This window comes from Pseudophryne corroboree, chromosome 1 (assembly GCF_028390025.1).
Source record: "Pseudophryne corroboree isolate aPseCor3 chromosome 1, aPseCor3.hap2, whole genome shotgun sequence".
NCBI classification, from domain to species: Eukaryota; Metazoa; Chordata; class Amphibia; order Anura; family Myobatrachidae; genus Pseudophryne; species Pseudophryne corroboree.
The window spans coordinates 684,020,670-684,045,055 of NC_086444.1; the positions used below are offsets into that span (position 1 = coordinate 684,020,670).

At 49.2% G+C, this 24,386-nt stretch overlaps 1 protein-coding gene across 2 annotated transcripts in view; it reads right to left on the reverse strand.

Moving 5' to 3' along the window:
• The window catches only part of AP1M1 (adaptor related protein complex 1 subunit mu 1), a 328,968-nt gene that overhangs the window by 145,793 nt on the left and 158,789 nt on the right, over positions 1 to 24,386 (reverse strand). For both annotated transcript variants that reach the window (XM_063914754.1, XM_063914755.1), the window contains exon 4: positions 1,792 to 1,922. In XM_063914754.1, coding sequence (XP_063770824.1) covers positions 1,792 to 1,922 — 131 coding nt within the window. The remainder of the gene's footprint in view (positions 1 to 1,791; positions 1,923 to 24,386) is intronic.

Below are 24,386 nucleotides of genomic sequence, written 5' to 3' on the forward strand. Positions count from 1 at the left end.
CCCCAACAGCCTCAAACATATGTTGTCGTCCCCCCATATGTCATGCTGTATATGGGCAAGTGTACGCTTGTTAGGGTACGCAATTGGGGTGAGAGGCACAGCTATGGGATTTTACTCCCCAGACTACCCAAAACTGCGGCTTCTTTCCAGTATGGGATATATTTAAAATATATAAAATCAAACTACACCTTATGGAGGGCACCCCAGGGGAACTGCCACCGAAGCCTGAGAATTAATACAGTTTTGAGCATGGTATAGACTCACCAGGAGAAGATATACATTCTGCAGTACAGGACAAAGTCCCTTAAATATGGTAAATTGTTTACACACACAGGAAAATGTCAGCACAGTTACCACCCAGAATACCTTCAGAGAGTCACAGAGAATAAGGAGCCAGCCACACAGCGCCCCTGGAGGCCGTTATCATGACAACAGGCCGACACTGAGTGGCCTGTAATAGGATAAACAGTTCATAATTATACACTCCCCCCCCCCCCCCCCCTTTCTATAACCCTGGTACCTCAGAGGATAGCTGGAGTTATGTGGAGGGCAGCGCCCCCCATCAGCGTTCTGATGCTGCTGCATATAGAAAATGGCGCTGGTGAGAAGCTGGATCGCCTCTGAGAAGCCCCGCCCCCTGTAATGGCGCGTCTTCCCGCACTTCTTGTATTATACTGGCCTGAGGTAATAAGCAGCTAGCAGCAGTAAAAGTCCCTGATAGCCTTTGTGATCAGTTTTCCGGGTATTGTGCTGGCCCAGGGCGCCCCTCACATCTGTACCTCTAAGCCTTCCGGAGTGCAGCCTCTCAGAGCTGCAATCCCACCCTTGTGCCGCCATTCCCGCCGGCGACCTGCTTACCGGGTCCCCGGCGTCACACTCACCACTCTTATCTTCTGGCTTTGTTAGGGGGTGGCGGCCGTGCTGCGTGAGTGAGCGGTCGCCTCAGGGGCTTGCGATCATCACCCTCAGGAGCTCAGTGTCAGCGGAGATAGGAGCCATTAACCTCTAGGGTTGGATCCTACTCTCCCCCCCAAGTCACACGAAGCAGGGAGGCTGTTGCCAGCAGCCTCCCTGTACCTAACACTCTTAAAAAAATAATAAAACTAGAAAAACTCCTAGGAGCTCCCCGAAGCTGTGACTGGCTCCTCCGGGCACATTTTCTAAACAGAGTCTGGTAGGAGGGGCATAGAGGGAGGAGCCAGCTCACACTATTAAACTCTTAAAGTGCCAGTGGCTCCCAAAGGACCCGTCTATACCCCATGGTACTAAATGGAACCACAGCATCCCCTAGGATGTAAGAGAAATTACCTTGGTACCGGCCTTTAGGGTAAGCATTAAGCCCCCTAAATCAAGAGCACTACTCAACTCAGTCCTACATGCTCCGACTGTCGCTCATACCCCTTTCACGCTGCTGCAAAAACCTGTGTTATTGGCATGTTAACACGGATCGCAGCTCAGTGTAACAGGATTAACCCGGGTCCAGGGACACGGGAATTCAACCCTGGGATAGGTTTAGGGTAGAATTTTCTTTCATCTTCTTTACCACATCATGTCTGATTATTACAAGCTTAATGTACAATAGAAGTAATAGTAGTAGTAGTACTCCTTGAGAAAGTGACAGATGCAGTGAACTGAAAACACCTGCAAACAAATACTGGCGTCATCCTATGGTCTCAATTACTTTGTAAGTGTCAGCTGGAAATATTTCCTGTGAGACCTACATCAGATGTAAATTATGAATATAGGTGTAACAAGTACACAAGCAGCCGAGTGGTTACACTCAATACTCACTCTTGCAAGATTTTGCTGTCTGTAGTTTGTGGGTAACCAAAGTCCATTAATTCATCTAGCAACTCATATATAATGACAAAATTATCACGGATGCTTTCTTCCTCTAATTCTTTGAAGTATTCAGAAAATACCTGAAAAAAAGATTGAGTATACCTGTTAACCCTTTATGACCTACTGCATGTTCCCAGTTTATCCCAGTGATGATACTGGTAAAGCCGACGAATGAGGCCATAAAAAAACCAAAACAAATATAACTTGGTCATTTTTCACTTTTAGTACATAAAGCATTATGGCTCGTATTCAAAATCACTGCGATTCGTTCCAATTTGATATTGTACATTTAAATGAACAATGAGATTTGAATGGCAACAGTCATCACAATGCAGTCTACACAATAAATGTTTTAATGGGGATCCGGTCTCTAGGTAGACAGTAACTAGGTCAACCACTATTGGTCGACAGTAACTAGGTCGACAGGGTTTCTAGGTCGACGTGAGTTTTCCACAATTTTTTTCTTTCTTTTTTTTAACCTTTTCATACTTAACGATCCACGTGGACTACGATTGGAACGGTAATCTGTGCCGAGCGAAGCGAGGTACCTTGCCCGAAGCATGGCGAGCGAAGCGATCCATGAGAGGGGACACGGTGCACTAATTGGGGTTCCCGGTCAGTCTACGAAGAAAACACACACACACACACACACACACAAAAAAAAAAAAAAAACACACACACACACAAAAAAAAAAAAAAAAAAACCCCACACACACACCACCATTAAAAAAACCTCATGTCGACCTTTTGACCAGTCGACCTAGAGACCCTGTCGACCTAGAGACCCTGTCGACCTAGAGACCCTATCGACCAATAGTGGTCGACCTAGTTACTACCTTCTATACCACACCCGTTTTAATGATGTCCATTTAAATGGAAAAGGGTTCATAAAGGGTTACACTAAAATTGTAATTTGTAAATTAAAAGTAATTTATGGAGCAGCACATTAAAGCTTGCCTGAATGCTAATGGAGGAGAACACTTTCAACCCTTGCTATGACTTCTCATAGACCAAGATAGGTCTGTGTCAAATTTGACAAAATTACGTCAATTAGTTTAAAAGTTATAAGAAAAACTTAAGGGCCTATAGCGAAACCCTCTGTATATCTATGCTATTCTGTTCCAACATTATCACACATTATATCACCCTGTACTGTACCATGCTGCCCAAACTATCCTGTATCTGTCCTGCACCTCATACCCACCCAAGTACAAGTGGCACTGCACCTCCATTGATCTCTCTATCACTGCACCCTTACCATACCCACCTAATTACCCAAATAGTTATTAAAAACATGCAGAAGTAGGCAGAACCTGTCTGTCTACTTCGGTGACATCACAAGTTGGAGGGAGGTTGGCTGGTCTGATGAAAAAGTTGGTTAGGTGTGTTGGGCATTGCGTGTCATTCAGAGTTGATCGCTCGCTAGCCACTTTTTGCAGCCGTGCAAACGCATAGTCGCTTCCCACTGGGGTGTGTATATTTGCTGTGCAAGGGTGCAATCGCATGTGCAGCCGAGCAGTACAAAAATAGTTTGTGCAGTTTCTGAGGAGCTCAGAACTTACTCTGCCCTTGCGATCACTTAGGCCTGTCCGTCCCGGAACTGACGTCAGACACCCGCCCTGCAAACACTTGGACACGCCTGCGTTTTTCCCAAACATTCCCAGAAAACACAGTCAGTTGACACCCATTAACACCATGTCAATCTCCTTGTGATCGGCTGTGCGAAAGGATTCTTCGCTAAATCCATCGCACAGCAACGATCTGCTGTGTACCCATACGATGTGAATGCGCATTGCGGTGCATACGTATGCGCAGTAGTGACCTGGTCGCTACGAAAAAACGTTAGCGTGTGATCAGGTCGGAATGTCCCCCATTGTTTTTGTTGGGTAGACAGGTTGGATAGTTAGAGGAAAAGTTTAAGACTCAGGGAGAGGAAAAATGAGATTTATGGTATGAACTTACCGTTGTTAAAACTCTTTCTGCGAGGTACACAGAGTTCCACAGGGAATAACATCGGGGTGTAGTCTAAAAGCTTTGACTGTTCCCAGAATGCATAGCTCCGCCTCCTCTATAACCCCGCTTCCATGCACAGGAGCGCCGTTTTGTTAACCATTCCAATGCAGTAGCAGGTAAAAGACGACAACCGTTAGTAGCCACATACACCACATTCTCACGACAGGAGAAGGTGTCAGCGGCTAATGCCACACAAACCCAAGGAAGCGTCAGGGTGGGCGTCCTGTGGAAACCAGTGTACCTCGCAGAAATATTTAACAACGGTAAGTTCTTACCATAAATCTCGTTTTCTGCTGCAGGGTACACCGGGCCCACAGGGAATAACATCGGGGATGTCCTAAAGCAGTTCCTCATGGGAGGGGACGCACTGTAGCGGGCACAAGAACCCAGCGTCCAAAGGAAGCATCCTGGAAGGCGGATGTATCGAAGGCATAGAACCTTATGAATGTATTCACTGAGGACCATGTAGCCGCCTTGCACAATTGTTCAAGGGACGCACCAGGGCGGGCCGCCCAAGAAGGTCCAACAGACCGAATAGAATGGGCCTTGATAGTAGCAGGAACTGGACGACCAGTCTGTACATAAGCATGTGCAATCACTTCTAATCCATCTGGCCAGGGTCTGCTTGTGAGCAGGCCAGCCACGTTTGTGAAAACCAAACACTACAAAAGAGAGAATCTGATTTCCAAATGGAGGCAGTTCTCTTCACATAGATACGGAGAGCACACACCAAATCCAAAGACCTCTCCTTGGAAGATAATTCAGGAGAGGCAAAGGCCGGAACCACGATTTCCTGATTAAGGTGGAAAGAAGACACCACCTTAGGTAGGTACCCAGGACGTGTTAGAAGAACCGCCCCGTCACGGTGAAAAATCAGATAGGGTGATTTACAGGACAAGGCACCCAAATCAGACACCCGTCTAGCAGAGGCATTAGCCAGCAGAAACAATACCTTAAGAGAAAGTCACTTAAGGTCTACAGATTCAAGAGGCTCAAATGGAGACTCTTGTAATGCCTCTAGAACCACTGACAAGTCCCAAGGAGCCACAGATGGGACACAGGGAGCTTGAATCCGTAAAACACTGAGTGAATGTATGAACATCAGGAAGAGTCGCAATTTTTCTCTGGAACCAAACCGACAAGGCCAAAATATAAACCTTGATGGAGACCAGATGAAGGCTCAAGTTCAGGCTCTGCTGTAGAAAGGCCAAAAGGCTGGCCGTACTAAACTTGTAAGCGTCATGATTAGATGCGCACCAAGCAAAGTAAGAATTCCAGACCCTATGATAAATCCGAGCAGAAGCCGGTTTTCGGGCCTTCAACATGGCTTGAATTACCGCCTCAGAAAATACTTTGGCCCTCAGAATGGAAGCTTCAAGAGCCACACCGTCAAAGCCAGCCGGGCCAAATCCTGATATACACAGGGGTCCCGAACGAGGAGATATGGGCGCTGCGGAAGTAGAAGGGGACGCTCTATCGAGAGACCCTGAAGGTCTGAGAACCAATGCCGTCTGGGCCACGCGGGAGAAATCAGAATCAGGACTCCTCCTTCTTGCTTGAACTTCCGTATTACTCTGGGCAGGAGCGACACCAGAGGGAACACATATGGCAGCTGAAAGTTCCATGGAATTGCCAGCGCATCCACAAACCCTTCTTTAGGATACCTTGTCCTTGCTCCGAAGACCGGAACCTTGTGATTGTGTCGAGACGCCATCAGATCCACATCTGGGAGGCCCCACTTGTCCACTAGGAGTTGAAATACTTCTGGATGGAGGCTCCACTCTCCGGCGTGTACGTCCTGATAACTGAGGAAGTCCGCTTCCCAGTTTAGGACCCCCGGAATGAACACCGCCGATATGACTGGCAGTTGACGTTCTGCCCACTGAAGAATCCTTGATACTTTCCTCAATGCCATGAGGCTTTGAGTGCCGCCTTGATGATTAATGTACGCCACTGTGGTGGCGTTGTCAGACTGTACTTGAACAGGTCTGTTCTATATTAAATGCTTGGACAAGCTCAGTGCATTGAACACTGCCCGCAGTTCCAGAATGTTTATCGGGAGGAAAGACTCCTCCTTGGTATACCGACCCTGAAGGGAGCGTTGCTCCAACACCGTGCCCCAACCTCTCAGACTGGCATCCGTCGTCAGAAGGACCCAGTTGAAGATCCAGAAGGGACGGCACCTGCTCAATCGTTGGTCCTGCAGCCACCAGCTCAGTGACAGACGGACCTCCGGAGACAAGATCATTTGAGACCTGATCCGGTGAGGCAGGCCGTCTCACTTGGCAAGAATCAGTTTCTGCAGAGGGCGGGAATGGAATTAAGCATGCTCCACCATGTCGAAAGCCGACACCATCAGACCTAGCACTTGCATAGCCGAATGTATTGATACTGTTCGGACGAGATAGGAAGCATCGAATCCTGGCCTGAAATTTTAGGACCTTCTCCTGAGAAAAGAACCACCGCTGGTTGTGAGTGTCCAACAACGCCCCCAGGTGCACCATGCACTGAGCAGAGAAGATTTATTCCAGTTGATGAGCCACCCCGTGTACTTGCAGGAACTGGAGAGATAGATCCACATGGCGTAGGAGAATTTCTGGGGAATTCACCAGTATCAACAAGTCGTCCAGACACTGAAGGATCCTGACCCCTTGACGGAGGAGTACAGCCGTCATTACTGCCATGACCTTCGTGAAGAGTCACGGGGCAGTGGTCAAACCAAAAAGGTAAAGCCCAAAATTGGTAATGGAGGTTGCCAACAGCAAACCTCAGGTACTGCTGATGAGACATTGCAATAGGAATATGCAGGTAAGCATCCTGTATGTCCAGGGAGACCATATAATCCCTGGGTTCCAAGGTCAGAACAATAGAGCGAAGAGTTTCCATTCGAAACTTGGAGATTCACATATTTGTTCAAGGACTTGAGGTTGAGAATGGGCCAAGAGGACCCATTCGATTTCAGGACTAGGAATAGTACGCCTTACCTCTCTGATCCAGAGGCACCTGTACTACCACTCCTGTGTCCAGGAGGGACTGTACCACCGAATGAAGAGTTTTTGCCTTCAGCTGATCCGAAGGGTCAGGCAAAATCGATGAGGGGGACGATTCTTGAAGGATAGGGCATAACCTCGAGTGACAACTTCCCGTACCCAGGCCCTCCCCGTCATGCAGCAGGCTTGTCAGTTTTGGAAGCAGTTTGACGGGCAGCCCAGGCCCGTTTAGGCTTGGGCTTCATGGTTTTGGAAGTGCCTGTTTCGGGTACGCCTGACCTTTTGCTTTACCTGAATGAAGAAAGCAGCGAAAGGAAGTACCGTTAACCTTTGGTACCTGAAGAAGCAGTACTAGGTAGACATGCTGTTTTAGCAGACGCTAAGTCAGCCACTATATTGTTGAGGTCCTCTCCAAAAAGAATGTCTCCCTTAAAAGGGAGCACCTCCAGGGTTTTCTTAGGAATCCAAATCCACAGACCAGGACCGTAATCATAGAATCCGGCGAGCCAAAATGGACACAGTAGAAGCCTTTGCCGGCAGAGGCTGTGACAATATACGATAGACATTGTCTAGCATTATCAGAAAAGTTGGAAAGCAGCTCTGCTTCCGCCTCCTGAGCCCACGCTTCAATAGTCTCTGCAGCCCATGTCGCTGCAATAGTGGGTCAATGCACAGCACCTGCTATAGGGTGTGAATCGCCTTTAAAACAACCTTCCACACGTTTATCCGTCAGTTCTTTCAGAGAAGTGACGGTAGTTACAGGCAGAGCTGAGGATACCACCAGCTGCGCCACTTGTAAATTCACTGGCGGGGGTGTTTACCAATTCTTACTTTGCTCCGCCGAGAGGGGATAGCGAGCCAGCATCTTCTTATGAGGTGTGAACTCTGGGTCATCAGTAATTTGGAGAATTAGCCTGATAGCCTCCAATAAGTCAGGAACATCCACCTGTGAGACCGATTCCCCATCAGAAGTATCTGGATCAGTGTCTGTGGGATCAGAATACACTCCCTCATCATCATCAGACGAGGTGTCAGGGACGCGGGTGGATTGTGAGGAAGTAATAGCCCGCTTAGAGGTCCCCTTGGTTTTGGACGGGCAAGGATTAGATTTCCGTTTAGTCAGTGATTGGTTCAAGTGCTGTAACTGAGTTGACAGGTGATCTGCCCATGGCGGATTAACCGCAGGGACCATAAGCTGTTGTACTGGCACATGAGGTCCCATAGGGGGCGTAAGTTTAGTTACCAGCGTACTTAATAACGTGGAGAAAGTAGCCCAAGGAGGGTCATTATGAACCCCCATTGCTATGGTCCCACTGGGGGGTAGGGAACCCCCAGAACCGGAACCCTCTGCTGCTATGTTTTCCTCCAACGTGTCTGCAGCGTCACCACCACGCAATGTGGGATCAGCCCCAGCTTCGTCGCTCCTTGTAGCCGACATATCTTAAAACTCAACCTATGGGCAACCCGGTACAATATCAGCAGTCTAATACCTTAACAAGAATTCCCTGTGCAGTGTATTAGCACAAACCGAGAAATCAAGAGGTATATGGTGACTGAAAATCAGAGAAAAATACACAATAAGATATCCTGTGAAAACACCTATATTAAATAATAACCCTGGCGCACCTAGCCCCCTCAGGGTACAGAATATAGGGATAGCAATCTAAGTGAGATACACGAAATGGAAGTCACGCAGCAGCTGTATATGCACACACACAGTCATGTACAATGCAGAAATTATGACATGCAATAAAACTGCACTGGACAAGTAATACTAAGTATAGCTACACAGTGAATAGATATATCAATGCACAGTAAAATGAGATTTATGGTAAGAACTTAACGTTGTTAAATCTCTTTCTGAGAGGTACACTGGGCTCCACAAGGATTAACATCGGGGTGTAGAGTAGGATCTTGATCAGAGGCACCAACAGGCTCAAAGCTTTGACCTTCTTCCCAAGATGCATAGTTCTGCCTCCTATATCACCCTGCCTCCGTGCACAGGAGCTCTGTTTCGTCCAATGCAGTAGCAGGTACTTAGAGATGACAATCGCTCGTAGCCAATTACACCACACACACCCCACAGGAGAGAGTGTCAGCGGCTATGCCATACCAACTCAAAGAAGCTAAGTGCGTCAGGGTGGGCGCCTTGTAGAGCCCAGTGTACCTCGCAGAAAGAGATTTAACAATGGTAAGTTCTTACCATAAATCTTGTTTTCTTCTGCGGGGTACACTTGGCTCCACAAGGATTAACATTGGGTATGTCCTAAAGCAGTTCCTTATGGGAGGGGACGCACTGTAGCGGGCACAAGAACCCGGCGTCCAAAGGAAGCATCCTGGGAAGCGGCGGTATCAAAGGTATAGAACCTAATAAACGTGTTCCCGGAAGACCATGTAGCCGCCTTGCACAATTGTTCAAGGATAGCACCACGGTGGGCCGCCCAAGAAGGTCCAACCGACCGAGTAGAATGGACCTTAATGGTAGCAGGAGCTGGATGACCAGCCTGTACATAAGCATGTGCAATCACCATTCTAATCCATCTGGCCAGGGTCTGCTTGGAAGCAGGCCAGCCACGTTTGTGAAAACCAAACAATCAGATTTCCTCATGGAGGAAGTTCTTGTCACACTCGCGGCGCTGCGGCTTCCGCGCTTACCGCTCCGGGTGCACTGGGTCTCCCGGCGGTCGTCGCCCCCAGTGGGCTCCGTGTCGTTGCGTCTTGCTGGCGCTGCCTCCGGCGGGTTCCCGGGGTGTGGGCGCCGCCATTGCGCCCGGCATCCAAGAGAGCGTGGTGAGCGGGTGACGTCATCGGCCCCTTCCGCCAATCAGGAGAGGGCGGGAAGTTTAAAGGCAGACGCCGTACAGAGCCCCAGCGCCTGAGTATTGTGTTTTCCAATGATCACCAGTGCTAGCAGCGTTCAGCGTGTTCTCAAGCTGAACGTCTCCTGTGTTCCAGCGTTGCAGACTATCTTTCAGTGGGACATTCCCTGTGCTACCAGCGTTACAGAGTATCTTTCAGTGGGACATTCCCTGTGCTATCAGCGTTACAGAGTATCTCTCAGTGGGACATTCCCTGTGCTACCAGTGTTACAGAGTATCACTCAGTGGAACCTTCCCTGTGCTACCAGCGTTACAGTGTATCACTCAGTGGGACATTCTCTGCGTTACCAGCGTTACAGTGTATCTCTCAGAGGGACACCTCCTGTGCTTCCAGTATTACAGGGTATCCCTAAGTGGAACGCCTCCCAAACTTCCAGAGTTACACTGAATCTCAAACCCTCATTCTTTCTTCAACATCGCTCACAAGTTCTTCATTCTTCTGTGTGCTTCAACATCGTTCTCAAATCTTCATTCATTTCTTCAACATCGCTCACAAGTTCTTCATTCTTCTGTGTACTTCAGCATCGCCCCCAAGCCTTGGCCACAACTAATTCTTTAGCATTACACGTCGGTTACAACGGCTAAGTTCTGCATGAGGAAAACCTACATCCGGCCATCCCTGCTCCGGCCCAGCTGTGGTTCCTCTTCCCTACCATCGGAAGAACCCCCGAGTTCTCAACACTCCCAACCCAGGTCAGTGACAGTATACTCAGGCCACATGGACCCGGGGGATCGGAACCCAGAGTCGAGCGCCATCCAAAACTTGGCTTCTCGAGTTCAGAGTCAGGAGGCGGCACAGAGCCAGGTGATGCAGTATCTCCAGGAATTATCCGGCCGGCTGGATCAAATTCAGGCCTCCCTGGCTTCAGTAGTTCCGGCTCCTGCTCCAGTACCAGGCTCCAGTAGTCGTCTCCAGTAATGTTCAATACTCGTCTGGAACCAGGTCACGCCTTCAGCTTCCCACTCCCTCTCCCTTTAATGGGAATCCAAAGAATTGCCGTGGTTTTCTCAACCAATGCGAGGTGCATTTTGATCTTCTCTCACACAATTTCCCCACGGATCGGTCCAAAGTGGCATACATTATTTCCTTGCTTGAAGGTTCAGCGTTGGATTGGGTGTCTCCGTTGTGGGAACGATCTGACCCATTGGTTTCCAGTTACACTAATTTCATCGCGTCATTCCGAAGGATTTTTGATGAGCCCGGCAGAACGACCGCTGCTTACTCGGACCTGCTCCGAGTCCGTCAAGGCTCCCGTTCTGTGGGACAGTATGTGGTTCACTTCCAGACCATTGCCTCAGAACTACGCTGGAATAATGATGCTCTCAGGGCCGCTTTCTGGAACGGGCTCTCTGACAGTCTGAAGGACGAGCTGGTCACTGGGGATCTGCCGGATCCTTTAGAAGAGTTGATCTCACTCTGTGTCAAGGTGGATCTTCGCATGCAGGAACGAGGTGGCGAACGTAGTCGGTCGGATCGATCCAGATTCCGGCTTCTCCCGCCTAAGCAAACAGTTACCCCGAGTCCGGACGAACCCATGCAAATCAACGGATCCCGGCTGTCCCCGGAGGAACGACAGTGCCATTGTGAGGGTAAGCTCTGCCTCTACTGTGGAGCCACGGATCACTTTATCAAGTTTTGCAAGTCCCGTCCGGGAAACGGGCAGGCCTAGCTTGTTCTGGAGGAGTCAAGTTAGGGGTTACATTGAAATCTTCTCCGACAGTGGATTGTTTACTCTCCGTGCCTCGGTTTTCTGAGTCTATAGCCAAACCTGTTAAGGCCCTGCTGGACTCTGGGGCTGCAGAGAATTTTGTTTCTCTTTCTTGTGTTCAGAGTCTGTGTTTACAGTTACAGTCTGTCAAACGACCTATAATGTTGACTGCCATCAATGGTACCAAAATATCTAATGGTCTTATTACAAGTCGCACAGAGCCAATCAAGCTGCAGGTCGGAGCTCTGCATCAAGAACATTTGGAGTTTCTAGTAATTCCGGAGATGCCTCACAATCTTGTTCTTGGTCTACCTTGGCTTAAAATTCACAACCCTCACGTCGACTGGAAGTTGTCACAAATATTGTCCTGGAGTTCGTTTTGTCACTCTAGTTGTCTCACTCCTGTTTACCCGCTCCGTGCATCTTTCAAGTCGGATGAGGAGCTCATTCCGGAGGCCTACCGGGAGTTCACAGATGTGTTCTCGGAACAGGCGGCCGATCAGTTACCACCCCATAGACCCTGGGACTGTCCCATTGAGCTTATCCCAGGGAAAATGCCACCCTGGGGACGCACATAACCCTTGTCATTACCCGAGACCCAAGCTATGTCGGACTCTATCAAATCTAACCTACTGAAAGGATTCATTCGCCCCTCTACCTCCCCGGCTGGAGCAGGTTTCTTTTTCGTGAAGGAGGAGGACGGGGGGTTAAGACCATGTATTGATTATCGTGGCTTAAACGATATCACCGTTAAGAACAAATACCCTTTGCCGCTAATTACTGAGCTATTTGATAGGGTTTGTGGAGCTCGCGTCTTCACTAAGCTCGACTTAAGAGGAGCCTATAATCTGATACGTATCCGACAGGAGGACGAATGGAAGACGGCCTTCAATACCAGGGACGGGCATTACGAATATCTGGTAATGCCGTTTGGCCTCAGCAATGCCCCTGACGTTTTTCGGGGATTTGTAAATGAAATCTTCCGAGATATGTTATACCAAAGCGTAGTGGTGTACTTGGATGACATTCTGATATTTTCTAAAAATCTTGCAGAGCACAGAGTACAGGTCAAAGAAGTACTTCTTCGCTTACGAAGGAATAGTCTTCACGGCAAGATTTCCAAATGCATCTTTGAGGTCCCTTCGATTCCGTTCCTCGGTTATGTCATCTCGGGTACGGAGCTTCGCATGGATCCGGAAAAACTCACTGCCATTCGGGACTGGACTCAGCCTCTCTCCTTGAAAGCGGTACAAAGATTCCTGGGCTTTGCAAATTACTACCGGAAATTAATTAAGGGATTTTCTACCATCGTTGCACCCATTACTGCCCTAACCAAAAAGTGGTCTGACGCAAGTCTCTGGTCTTCCGAAGCTGTAGAAGCGTTTGCCCGGTTGAAATCAGCCTTTGTCTGCTCCGGTACTCCCAACAACCGAATTTCTCAAAACCATTCTTCTTGGAAGTCGATGCTTCGTCAGTAGGCATCGGTGCCGTCCTTTCACAGTACTCTTCTGATGGGAAGTTACATCCATGTGGTTTCCATTCTCGTAAGTTCTCTCCTGCTGAACGAAACTACACCATTGGAGATCAGGAACTTTTAGCAATAAAATCTGCCCTAGAAGAATGGAGGTACTTATTGGAAGGTGCTAAACACCTAATTACTATTTACACTGATCACAAGAACTTGTTGTATATCAAGACGGCCCAGTGCTTGAATCCCCGTCAAGCTAGATGGGCGCTCTTCTTCACTCGGTTCTCGTTCGTTATTAAGTACCAGGCCGGGACTCTTAACGCTAAGGCTGATGCTCTGTCTCGTTCTTTAACGGCCTCGGATGAGGTGAATTCCTTTGAAAAGAGTTTAATTCTCAGTCCAGTCTCTATTTCAGCAGCTCCCACCTCTCTGGGTCCTCCTCCAGGGAGAATGTCTGTACCAGTTGAATTTTGACCAAAGTTACTGCAGTGGGCTCATATCTCCAAGTTTTCCGGTCATCCTGGAGTTCAAAAAATGTGTGAATTTCTACGAAGGTCATATTGGTGGGACACCATGAAGAAGGATATACAAGATTATGTCAATTCATGTCCTCAATGTGCTCAGCACAAAACTCTTCGTCTGCCTCCTGCGGGGTTGCTTCGTCCACTGTCCATTCCTAAGAAACCCTGGACTCATATTACCCCTCTCCAAGGGTTACAATACCATCTGGGTGATTATTGACCGCTTTTCAAAAATGGCACATTTTGTTCCATTGACCGGTTTACCAACGGCTCCCAAGTTGGCTTTACTGTTTATTCGTGAACACTTCCACCTGCACGGGTTACCTCAGGAGATAGTCTCTGATCAAGGGGTACAGTTCACTGCAAGATTTTGGAGGGCCCTCTGCTCAGCCTTACAAATAAAACTCAAGTTCTCATCTGCTTACCATCCACAAACCAATGGGCAAACTGATGAAAGTGTCAATCAAGATTTAGAGACTTTTCTCCGCGTTTATCTCTCTCCTTCATAGGACGATTGGGTGGAACTGTTACCCTGGGCCGAGTTTGCCCATAATCATCTGTACCACTCTTCCACTGGTGAGTCCCCATTCTTCATTAATTACGGATTCTATCCGAGTCCCAGAATTACCAATTTTTCCTTCAGAGGATGTTCCTGCTGCAGCTTCCACTCTCCGATACTTCAGTCAAATCTGGAGTAGGGTTCATGCTAATCTCAAGAAAATCTCTGGCCGCTACAAATTCTTTGCGGATAGAAAACGGCGAGCAGCTCCTCAATACAAAGTTGGTGACAGGGTATGGCTTTCTACCAGCAATCTTCGTTTAAGAGTACCCGCTATGAAGTTTGCTCCAAGGTTCATCGGTCCTTACCCTGTTGTGAAAGTCCTGAACCCTGTTGTCTGCAAATTGGAATTTCCTTCCCACTTTCGGGTACCAAATTCTTTCCATGTTTCTCTCCATCGTCCCCTCATTTTAAATTGGTTTCATTCGGAGTCTCCTAGTCCAACCTCGGTAGAGACGACTGAAGCTGGAACAGAATTTTAAATCAAAACTATTCTTAACTCTCGTTATCTTCACAAGAATTTACAGTATCTGGTAGAATGGAAAGGTTATGGTCCTGAGGAGAGGAGCTGGGTCAAAGCTTCTGAAGTCACTGCTCCCCAACTAGTCCAGATCTTTCATTCTAAATAACCAACGAAACCAGGAAAGTGCCCAGAGGCCACTCCTAGAGGAGGGGGTACTGTCACACTCGCGGCGCTGCGGCTGCCGCACTTACCGCTCCGGGTGCGCTGGGTCTCCCGGCGGTCGTCGCCCCCGGTAGGCTCCGGGTCGTCGCGTCTTGCTGGGGCTGCTTCCGGCGGGTTCCCGGGGTGTGGGCGCCACCATTGCGCCCGGCATCCACGAGAGCGTGGTGAGCGGGTGACATCGGCCCCTTCCGCCAATCAGGAGAGGACGGGAAGTTCAAAGGCAGACGCCGTACAGAGCCATGGCGCCTGAGTATCGTCTTTTCCAATGATCACCAGTACTAGCAGCGTTCAGCGTGTTCTCAAGCTGAACGTCTCCTGTGTTCCAGCGTTGCAGAGTATCTTTCAGTGGGACATTCCCTGTGCTACCAGCGTTACAGAGTATCTCTCAGTGGGACATTCCCTGTGCTACCAGCGTTACAGTGTATCACTCAGTGGAACCTTCCCCGTGCTACCAGCGTTACAGTGTATCACTCAGTGGAACCTTCCCTGTGCTACCAGCGTTACAGTGTATCACTCAGTGGGACATTCTCTGCGTTACCAGCGTTACAGTGTATCTCTCAGAGGGACACCCCCTGTGCTTCCAGTATTACAGGGTATCCCTAAGTGGAACGCCTCCCAAACTTTCAGAGTTACACTGAATCTCATATCCTCATTCATTTATTCAGCATAGCTCACAAGTTCTTCATTCTTCTGTGTGCTTCAACATCGTTCTCAAATCTTCATTCATCTCTTCAGCATTGCTCACAAGTTCTTCATTCTTCTGTGTGCTTCAACATCGCCCCCAAGCCTTAGCCACAACTAATTCTTTAGCATTACACGTCGGTTACAACGGCTAAGTTCTGCATGAGGAAAACCTACATCCGGCCATCCCTGCTCTGGCCCAGCTGTGGTTCCTCTTCCCATACCTTCGGAAGAACCACCGAGTTCTTAACACTCCCAACCCAGGTCAGTGACAGTTCTCTTCACATAGATACGGAGAGCCCGTACCACATCCAAAGACCGCTCTTTGGAAGACAACTCAGAAGAATTAAAGGCCGGAACCACAATTTCCTGGTTAAGGTGGAAGGAAGACACCACCTTAGGTAAATAACCTGGCCGCGTTCTAAGAACCGCCCGGTCACGGTGAAAAATCAAATAGGGAGACTTACAGGATAAGGCGCCCAAGTCAGAGACCCTTCTAGCTGAAGCAATCGCTAGCAAGAATAGGACCTTAAAAGGGAAAGCCACTTAAGGTCAGCAGATGCAAGAGGCTCAAATGGAGACAGGGTGTATGCCTCTGAAGCCTGGACCCGCACACTGCTTGTCAGCGCTGCGCTCCTACCCATTGTGCTGCCATTACAGCCAGTGATCCGCTAACTAGGACGCTGGCCACCTACTCGCCCATCTTCTTACTTCTGGCTCTGATAAGGGAGGCGGCGTGCTGCGGGTCTGTACGCTCGCAGTGGTAGGCCTTGCGAATAGGACCCTCAGGAGCTCAGTGTCCTGTCAGCAGGGAACGGGACCATTAACCCTAGGGAGGTTGGGCCGTTCCTCCCCGTAAGTCCCACGAAGCAGGCAGTCTGGTGCCAGCCAGACCTGCCTGAGAACAATAAAAAGGAAAATAAATGCAGAAAACTCTTCAGGAGCTCCCAAAGCGTGACCGGCTCCTCCGGGCACATATTCTAAACTGAGTCTGGTAGGAGGGGCATAGAGGGAGGAGCCAGCCCACACTATTAATCTCTTAAAGTGCCCATGGCTCCTAGTGGACCCGGCTATACCCCCCATGGTACTAATGTGGACCCCAGTATCCTCTGGGGCGTAAGAGGGGGGAAAAAATAGGACATTACCTACCGATAAATCATTTTTTCGTAGTCCGTAGAGGATGCTGGGGTCCATATTAGTACCATGGGGTATAGATGGGTCCACCAGGAGCCACTGGCACTTTAAGAGTTTAACAGTGTGGGCTGGCTCCTCCCACTATGTTACTCCTACCAGACTTAGGGGTATATGCAATTGCGGTCGAATTGCCGCAAATGTCGAAAAACGGGGCATTTTCGACACAAAAAAAATATTCGACAATGCAATACAGTACTTTTCGACAAAAAAAACGGACTTTTCAGATCCGACTTTTTAAAATTTGACAGTTGTCAAATTCGACATGTCTGCAATGGTAAAAATGCGGCTTTTCGACAAAAGTATATTCAATTGAAGAATGTCGATTCGACAACAGTGCTTTTCAACAGTAATTTCGTCAATTTCATTCCGTCTCACTTTCCTGGCGGAATCTAATAAAAAATTAAAAAACATGTTTTTTTTGGTGTTTTTTTTTATTGCTAATAGCATATCTATTTATATTAGAAGGGATTAGGTACTTGGTTTGTCTATTAGGAGACAACTATTATTTATATATTTTTTTAAATTATATATATTTTTTTTTTAACTGACTAAAATAGAGAGAGCATGGTTTTCAGTGGGAAGGGGTGGGAATGGTTAAAAAACCCTAAAAAAAAATTGTGTGGGGGTCCCCCCTCCTAAGCATAACCAGCCTCGGGCTCTTTGAGGCGGTCCTGGTTGTAAAAATACGGGGGGGAAATTGACAGGGGATCTCCTGTATTTTTAGAACCAGCACCGGGCTCTGCGTCCGGTCCTGGTGCAAAAAATACGGGGGACAAAAAACGTAGGGGTCCCCCGTATTTTTAACACCAGCACCGGGCTCTACTAGCTGGGGAGATAATGCCACAGCCGGGGGACACTTTTATACCGGTCTCTGCGGCCGTGGCATTAAATCCCCAACTAGTCACCCCTGGCCACGGTAACCTGGAGGAGTGGGGACCCCTTAAATCAAGGGGTCCCCCCCCTCCAGCCACCCAAGGGCCAGGGGTGAAGCCCGAGGCTGTCCCCCCCCCCCCCCCCCCCCATCCAAGGGCTGCGGATGGGGGGCTGATATTCTTTTATTTTACACAAGGCTATTGGTTTTTTGCAGAAGAACTACAAGTCCCAGCAAGCCTCCCCTGCGAGCTGGTACTTGGAGAACCACAAGTACCAGCATGCGGGGGGGGGGGGGGGGGGGGAGGGCCCGCTGGTACCTGTAGTAGTTCTGCAAAAAAAATACCCAGGACAGGACACGCACACCATGAAACTTTATTACATACATGCAGACACACACATACTTACCTATGTTCACACGCCGACTCTGTCCACTTCTCCAAGTAGAATCCGGGGTACCTGAAAATAAAATTATACTCACCTAAATCCAGTGTGTCCTGTTCTTTTTTTGTAATCCACGTACTTGGCAAAAAAACAAACCGCATACCCGATCCACGCGCTGAAAGGGGTCCCATGTTTACACATGGGACCCCTTTCCCCGAATGCTGGAACCCCCCGTGACTCCTGTCACAGAGGGTCCCTTCAGCCAATCAGGGAGCGCCACGTTGTGGCACTCTCCTGATTGGCTATGCGCGTCTGAGCTGTCCGACAGCGCATCGCACAGCCGCTCCATTATCTTCAATGGTAGGAACTTTGCGGTCAGCGGTGAGGTTACCCGCGGTCAGCCGCTGGAGACAGAGGCGTCGACTATCGGCGGGGACTCCCATTTCTTTCTATCTTCTTCTGGGAAGGGAAAAGCAACCAAGACCGTCTTAGAGATCTGAAATTTATTTTCCGGAGTTTCCCAGGCTTTTTCAAAGATAGCGTTTAATTCTTTGGATGCCGGGAAGGTGAGGGGGGGAGGCGACTTATTATACAGTATGTAAAGAAGGCCTCATCCACCTGCTCAGGAGCTGTGTCAGTAATGTGTAACACATCCCTTACAGCTTCAATCATCAACTACAGCCCCTTAGCAAGTGAAGCCATCCCCCTCGACACATCCCCGTCAATGTCTGCAGTGTCAGAGTCCGTGTCATCCTGCGTAAGCATTGCAAATGCACGTTTCTGAGAATGTACCGCAGGATGCAGTATCAGACCATACAACCATAGAGGATTGTAGGACCTGCGTGGCATGCTCAGTCCTAGCAACCTTATCTGAAATCTGAGAAATAGTCCCCCTCAGAGAGACAAACCATTCTGGCCGGGATCTGCGCTACAACAGTGCAATCCTGATTACATGGTATGGAGACTTCCTGGGAAGACAAATCCTCTGCAGCATATGAAACAGTGTCCCTAGACATGTTGTCACACACACCCAACCCACACACACACAGCGCTTTTAGAGGTATAGGGAGACCCTAATCCGCGCTGACTGAGTTCCTTAATAGGAGACACAGTCTGCATACAGCCTCCCCTCCCTTCTACAACCCCCTGGTACCGTAAAGATAGCTGGAGTTGCCCTGGAGGGACCTGGACATCCACTGGCAGTGATTGCAGGCAAGAAAAATGACGCTGAACGCTGCTGGGTCAGCTCTGAGAAGCTCCGCCCCTTCAGTGGCACTGTCTTCCCGCTCTTGAAAACTATACTGGCCTGAAGAATTTTTAGCTGGCTGAGATCCGCAGACCCAGACAGGCTGGAAATGGTCAGTGCAGGGTTCTGTGCTGGCTCAGGGCGCCCCTCACAGTGCCGCACCGCAGTACCGCTGAGCCGTCCGGGAGCGCAGTTAATACCGTGCTCCCACCCTTAAGATGCCCTTTTCACACTTACCCCCCGCTTGCAAGGGGGGACAGTGACTAACTTGCCACACTTCAGCACAGTGAGGGGGTGGCGGCTGGCTGCCGGGGTGAGCGTTTCCCTGTGGCGGGGCACGATCTGTCCCCTCTGGAGCTCAATGTCCAGTCAGCGGAGGCAGTGGCTCAGGACCCCGCAGGGCGGACACTGCTCCCCCCCTCAGTCCCTCGATGCAGGGTGGCTGTCAAACTCTAAAAAAAAAACTTTTTACTAGAGAAGCTCTGTAGAGCTCCCTTAGCTGTGTCCGGCTCCTCCGGGCACATTTTCTAAACCGAGTCTGGTAGGAGGGGCATAGAGGGAGGAGCCAGCCCACACTGTTAAAACTCTTAAAGTGCCAATGGATCCTGGTGGACCCGTCTATACCCCATGGTACTAATATGGACCCCAGCATCCTCTAGGACGTAAGACATAAAACAGGATTTTAATACCTACCGGTAAATCCTTTTCTCCTAGTCCGTAGAGGATGCTGAAGTCCACTTCAGTACCATGGTGTATAGACTGTTCCGCAGGAGCCATGGGCACTTTAAGACTTTTTCAGAGTGTGAACTGGTTCCTCCCTTTATGCCCCTCCTCCAGACCTCAGTATAGGAACTGTGCCCAGGGAGACGGACATTTTGAGAAAAGGATTTACTTTTAAGTTAATTGTGAGATTCATACCAGCTCACTTCAACCATGCCGCACACATGGCATTCAACAAAACACATGCCAACGGGCATGAACATTATAGCAACCGTGCTGAAAACGTTTTTAACAAAATAACAACTGCATGTAAGGTACGCACTGGGCTGGGTGCCCAGCATCCTCTACGGACTAGGAGAAAAGGATTTACCAGTAGGTATTAAAATCCTGTTATCTCATACGTCCTAGAGGATGCTGGGGTCCACTTCAGTACCATGGGGTTATACCAAAGCTCCAGTACAGGCGGGAGAGTGCGGATGACCCTGCAGCACCGATTGACCAAACTGTAGGTCTTCATCGGGCAAGGTGTCAAACTTATAAAACTTAGCAAACGTGTTTGCCCCTGACCAAGTAGCTGCTCGGCAAAGTTGTAATGCCGAGACCCCCCGGGCAGCCGCCCAGGATGAGCCCATCTTTCTAGTAGAATGGGTAGTCAACGAATTCGGTATCGGCAATCCTGCCGTAGAATGAGCGTGCTGAATCGTAACTCTGATCCAGCGCGCAATAGTCTGCTTAAAAGCAGGACACCCAATCTTGTTGGGAGCATACAGGACAAACAGAGCCTCTTCTCCGTATCCGAGCTGTTCTTGCGACATAGATTCTCAAAGCCCTGACCACATCTAGAGACTTTGAAGCTGCGAAGGTGTCAGTAGCCACTGGCACCACAATAGGTTGGTTTATATGGAAAGAAGAAACCACCTTTGGAAGAAATTGTTGACTATCTTCATGGAAAACCAAGTAAGGGCTCTTGTGAGACAAGGCCCCTAACTCAGACACCTGTCTTGCGGATGCCAAGGCCAACAGCATGACCACTTTCCAAGTGAGGAACTTCAACTATCTCCTGTAGAGGTTCAAACTAATCCGATTGAAGGAACTGCAAACCACGTTAAGATCCCATGGTGCCACAGGAGGAACAAATGGAGGTTGGATGTGCAGAAACCCTTTCACGAATGTCTGAACTTCTGGAAGGAAGGCCAATTGTTTCTGAGAGAAAACAGACAAGGCCGAAATCTGGACCTTGATTGAACCCAATCGTAGGCCAGCATCCACACCCGCCTGGAGAAAATGGAGAAAACATCCTAACTGAAACTCTTCCGTTGGAGCCTTCTTGGTTTCACACCAAGACACATATTTTCTCCAAATACGGTGGTAATGTCTAGACGTTACTTCTTTCCTGGCCTGAATAAGAGTGGGAATGAATTCTTTGGGAATACCCTTTCGGGCTAGATTCCGGCGCTCAACAGCCATGCCGTCAAACGTAGCCATGGTAAGTCTTGATACACGCACGGCCCCTGCTGCAGCAGGTCCTCGCGAAGAGGAAGAGGCCGAGGATCTTCTATGAGCAACTCCTGAAAACCTGGATACCAAGCCCTCCTTGGCCAGTATGGGACAATGAGGATTCCTGGAACGCCTGTTCTTCTTATGATCTTGAGAACTTTCAGAATGAGTGGAAGTGGAGGGAAGACATATACCGACCGAAACACCCACTGGGTCACTAGTGCATCCACTGCTATTGCTTAAGGGTCTCTCGACCTGGAACAATATCTCTGAAGCTTCTTGTTGAGACTAGATGCCATCATGTCTAATTGACGAACTACGCAAAGACTTGTCCCCTCTGCAAAGACTTCTTGGTGGAGGTCCCAATCTCCTGGATGGAGATCATGTCTGCTGAGGAAGTCTGCTTTCCAGTTGTCCACTCCCGGAATGAAAATTGCCGACAGAGCTCTTACATGTCTTTCTGTCCAGAGGAGGATCTTTGACACCTCTGCCATTGCCGCTCTGCTTTTCGTTACGCCCTGATGGCTTATGTACGCGACTGCTGTTACATTGTCCAACTGGATCTGTACGGGTTGATCTTGAAGAAGATGCACCGCTTGTAGATTGCCGTTGTAAATGGCTCTCAACTCCAGAACGTTTATGTGAAGATAAGTTTCTTGACTTGACCATCTTCCTTGGAAGATCTCCCCCCTGTGTGACTGCTCTCCAGCCTCGGAGACTTGCATCCGTGGTTACTAGGACTTGAATCCCGAACTGCGTCCCTCTAGGAGGTGAGAACGGTGTAGCCACCACAGGAGCGAAATTCTGGCTTTGGATGACAGGATTATCCTCTGATGCATGTGTAAATGGGATCTGGACCACTTGTCCAATACGTCCCACTGGAATACTCTGGCATGGAATCGGCCAATCGTATGCATTGATGAATCGACACTCTTGCTGGTTTCATAATTTGTTTGACCATTCTCTGGATTTCCAGAGCCTTTTCTACTGGAAGAAATACCCTCTGTACTTCTGTGTCCAGTATCATCCCCAGAAAAGACAATCTTGTCGTCGGTTCCAATTGTGACTTTGGAAAATATGTGATCCAACCGTGTTGTTGAAGTACTGTCTGTTATGATTCCTGTACTCCAGACCGGAGGAGATCTTATGGCAGGGATCTGAGTACAGGAAAATAAGCTGGTTGTGGGAGCTGGATAGCCTAGTAACCCCTGGCGCCCTAACTCCGTGGTCTCGCCCGTGTTATCAGAAATCCCCTGCGAGACTATGGTTGCTTGAGCCCATGGCAGCCGCGTTCGAAGGGCGGATTATGTCTGCCCAACCCCGATGCCCCCGCAGGTCTTAATGGGAGACAAGGGGAAGTCCGAGACAGGGTGATAACAAGGGGCCCTCTGACTAAGCAACCAGGCCAGGGGTTACAAGCTAACTAACTAAATCAAAAGGTATGTGCGGACTAGCCGCCAGGAAAAAGGACAACCAAGGATCCACTGATCCGACACTCCTATCCGGCACCGCCGGACACCAGAGTGGATCTGTGGAAGCGGAATCCTCCGCAAAGCTCCAGAACACAATTAAACAAAATAATAAACAGAAGCGGACAAGCCGCAACACACGGCTGCGCCGCGACTCACGAACACCACCAGATGTTAAAGGTGCTCGGTCAGACTCCAGGAACAGATGGTAACTCCCGAGTACAGGATCTCTGAGGACAGGAACAACCGAAAAGACCGGGACTGGGAACTCTCTGCAGCAGACACAGGCAAACAGGAAGCTATCACCGGCGTCTGTAAGAAGTCCTGAGGGTGCCTTTATTCAGGCACCCTCCAATCAGGATCCAGACAGGACAATCAAATAGAAATGCCGTGCAGCTTGCATGCTGCACGGCCAGCACATAATCAGGGTAATGAGAATAGACCCAGCAACGGGGAACGCGGCTGAACGTGGCTTCCCCGTTGCTAAGGTCAGAGCGGCTCCGTGCGCCCGGCGTCTTAGCGTTGCCAGGGAGCCGGCGGCTGAACGCGCACGGCGTCCCTGGTTGCTAGGCGCCGGGCCGCACGGCCGAGCGGACCCCGGCACCTAACACTGTCAGGGAGAGTGCAATGTTCTGCACCACCCTTTCCCTGGACCTGGCTTTTATCAGGAGATCGTCCAGGTAAGGAATTATATTGACTCCTTGCTGTCGAAGGAGGACTATCATCTCCGCCATCACCTTGGTGAACACCCTCGGTGCCGTGGAGAGTACGAACGGCAACGTCTGAAATTGGTAATGACAATTCTGTATTGCGAATCTCAGATAAGCTTGTTGCGGAGGATAAATGGGAACATGTAAGTAGGCATCTTTTATGTCCACTGACACCATGAATTCCCCCTCCTCCAGACTGGAAATCACTGCCCTCAGAAATTCCATCTTGAACTTGAACCTTTGCAGGTAGAGATTCAGATTTTTCAGGTTTCGAATCAGTCTGACCGAGCCGTCCGGCTTCGGAACTACAAATAGGCTTGAATAAACCCTTCTCCTTGTTGTAACGAGGGAACCAGGACAATGACTTGATCCTGACACAATTTTTGTATTGCTGCTGCTACCACTTCCCTGTCCGGGATAGAAGCTGGTAAGGTCGATTTGAAAAATCGGCATTGGGGAATGTCTTGAAACTCCAGTTTGTACCCTTGAGACATTATATGTACGACCCACTGGTCCAGGCCAGATTGAACCCAGAAGTGACTGAAGAGTTTCAGACGTGCCCCCACCTGAGCGGACTCCCGCAAGGGAGCCCCAGCGTCATGCTGAAGATTTGGCAGAAGCAGAGGTTGATTTCTGCTCCTGTGATCCTGGAGACACTGTGGACTTTTTTCCTTTTCCCCTTCTTTTACCCGCAAAGAAAGGGGAACCTTTACCCTTTTTGTATTTATTGGGCCGAAAGGACTGCATCTGAGAGTGATTCGTCCTTTTCGCCGATGCAGGAGCATAGGGCAAGAATGTTGACTTACCTGCGGTAGCTGCAGAAAATAAAACATCCAGCCCATCTCCAAACAAGGCCTCACCTTTGTACGGGAGAGCCTCCATATTCCTTTAGGAATCTGCGTAAGCATTCCATTGGCGAATCCACAACGCCCTCCGTGCTGCGATTGCC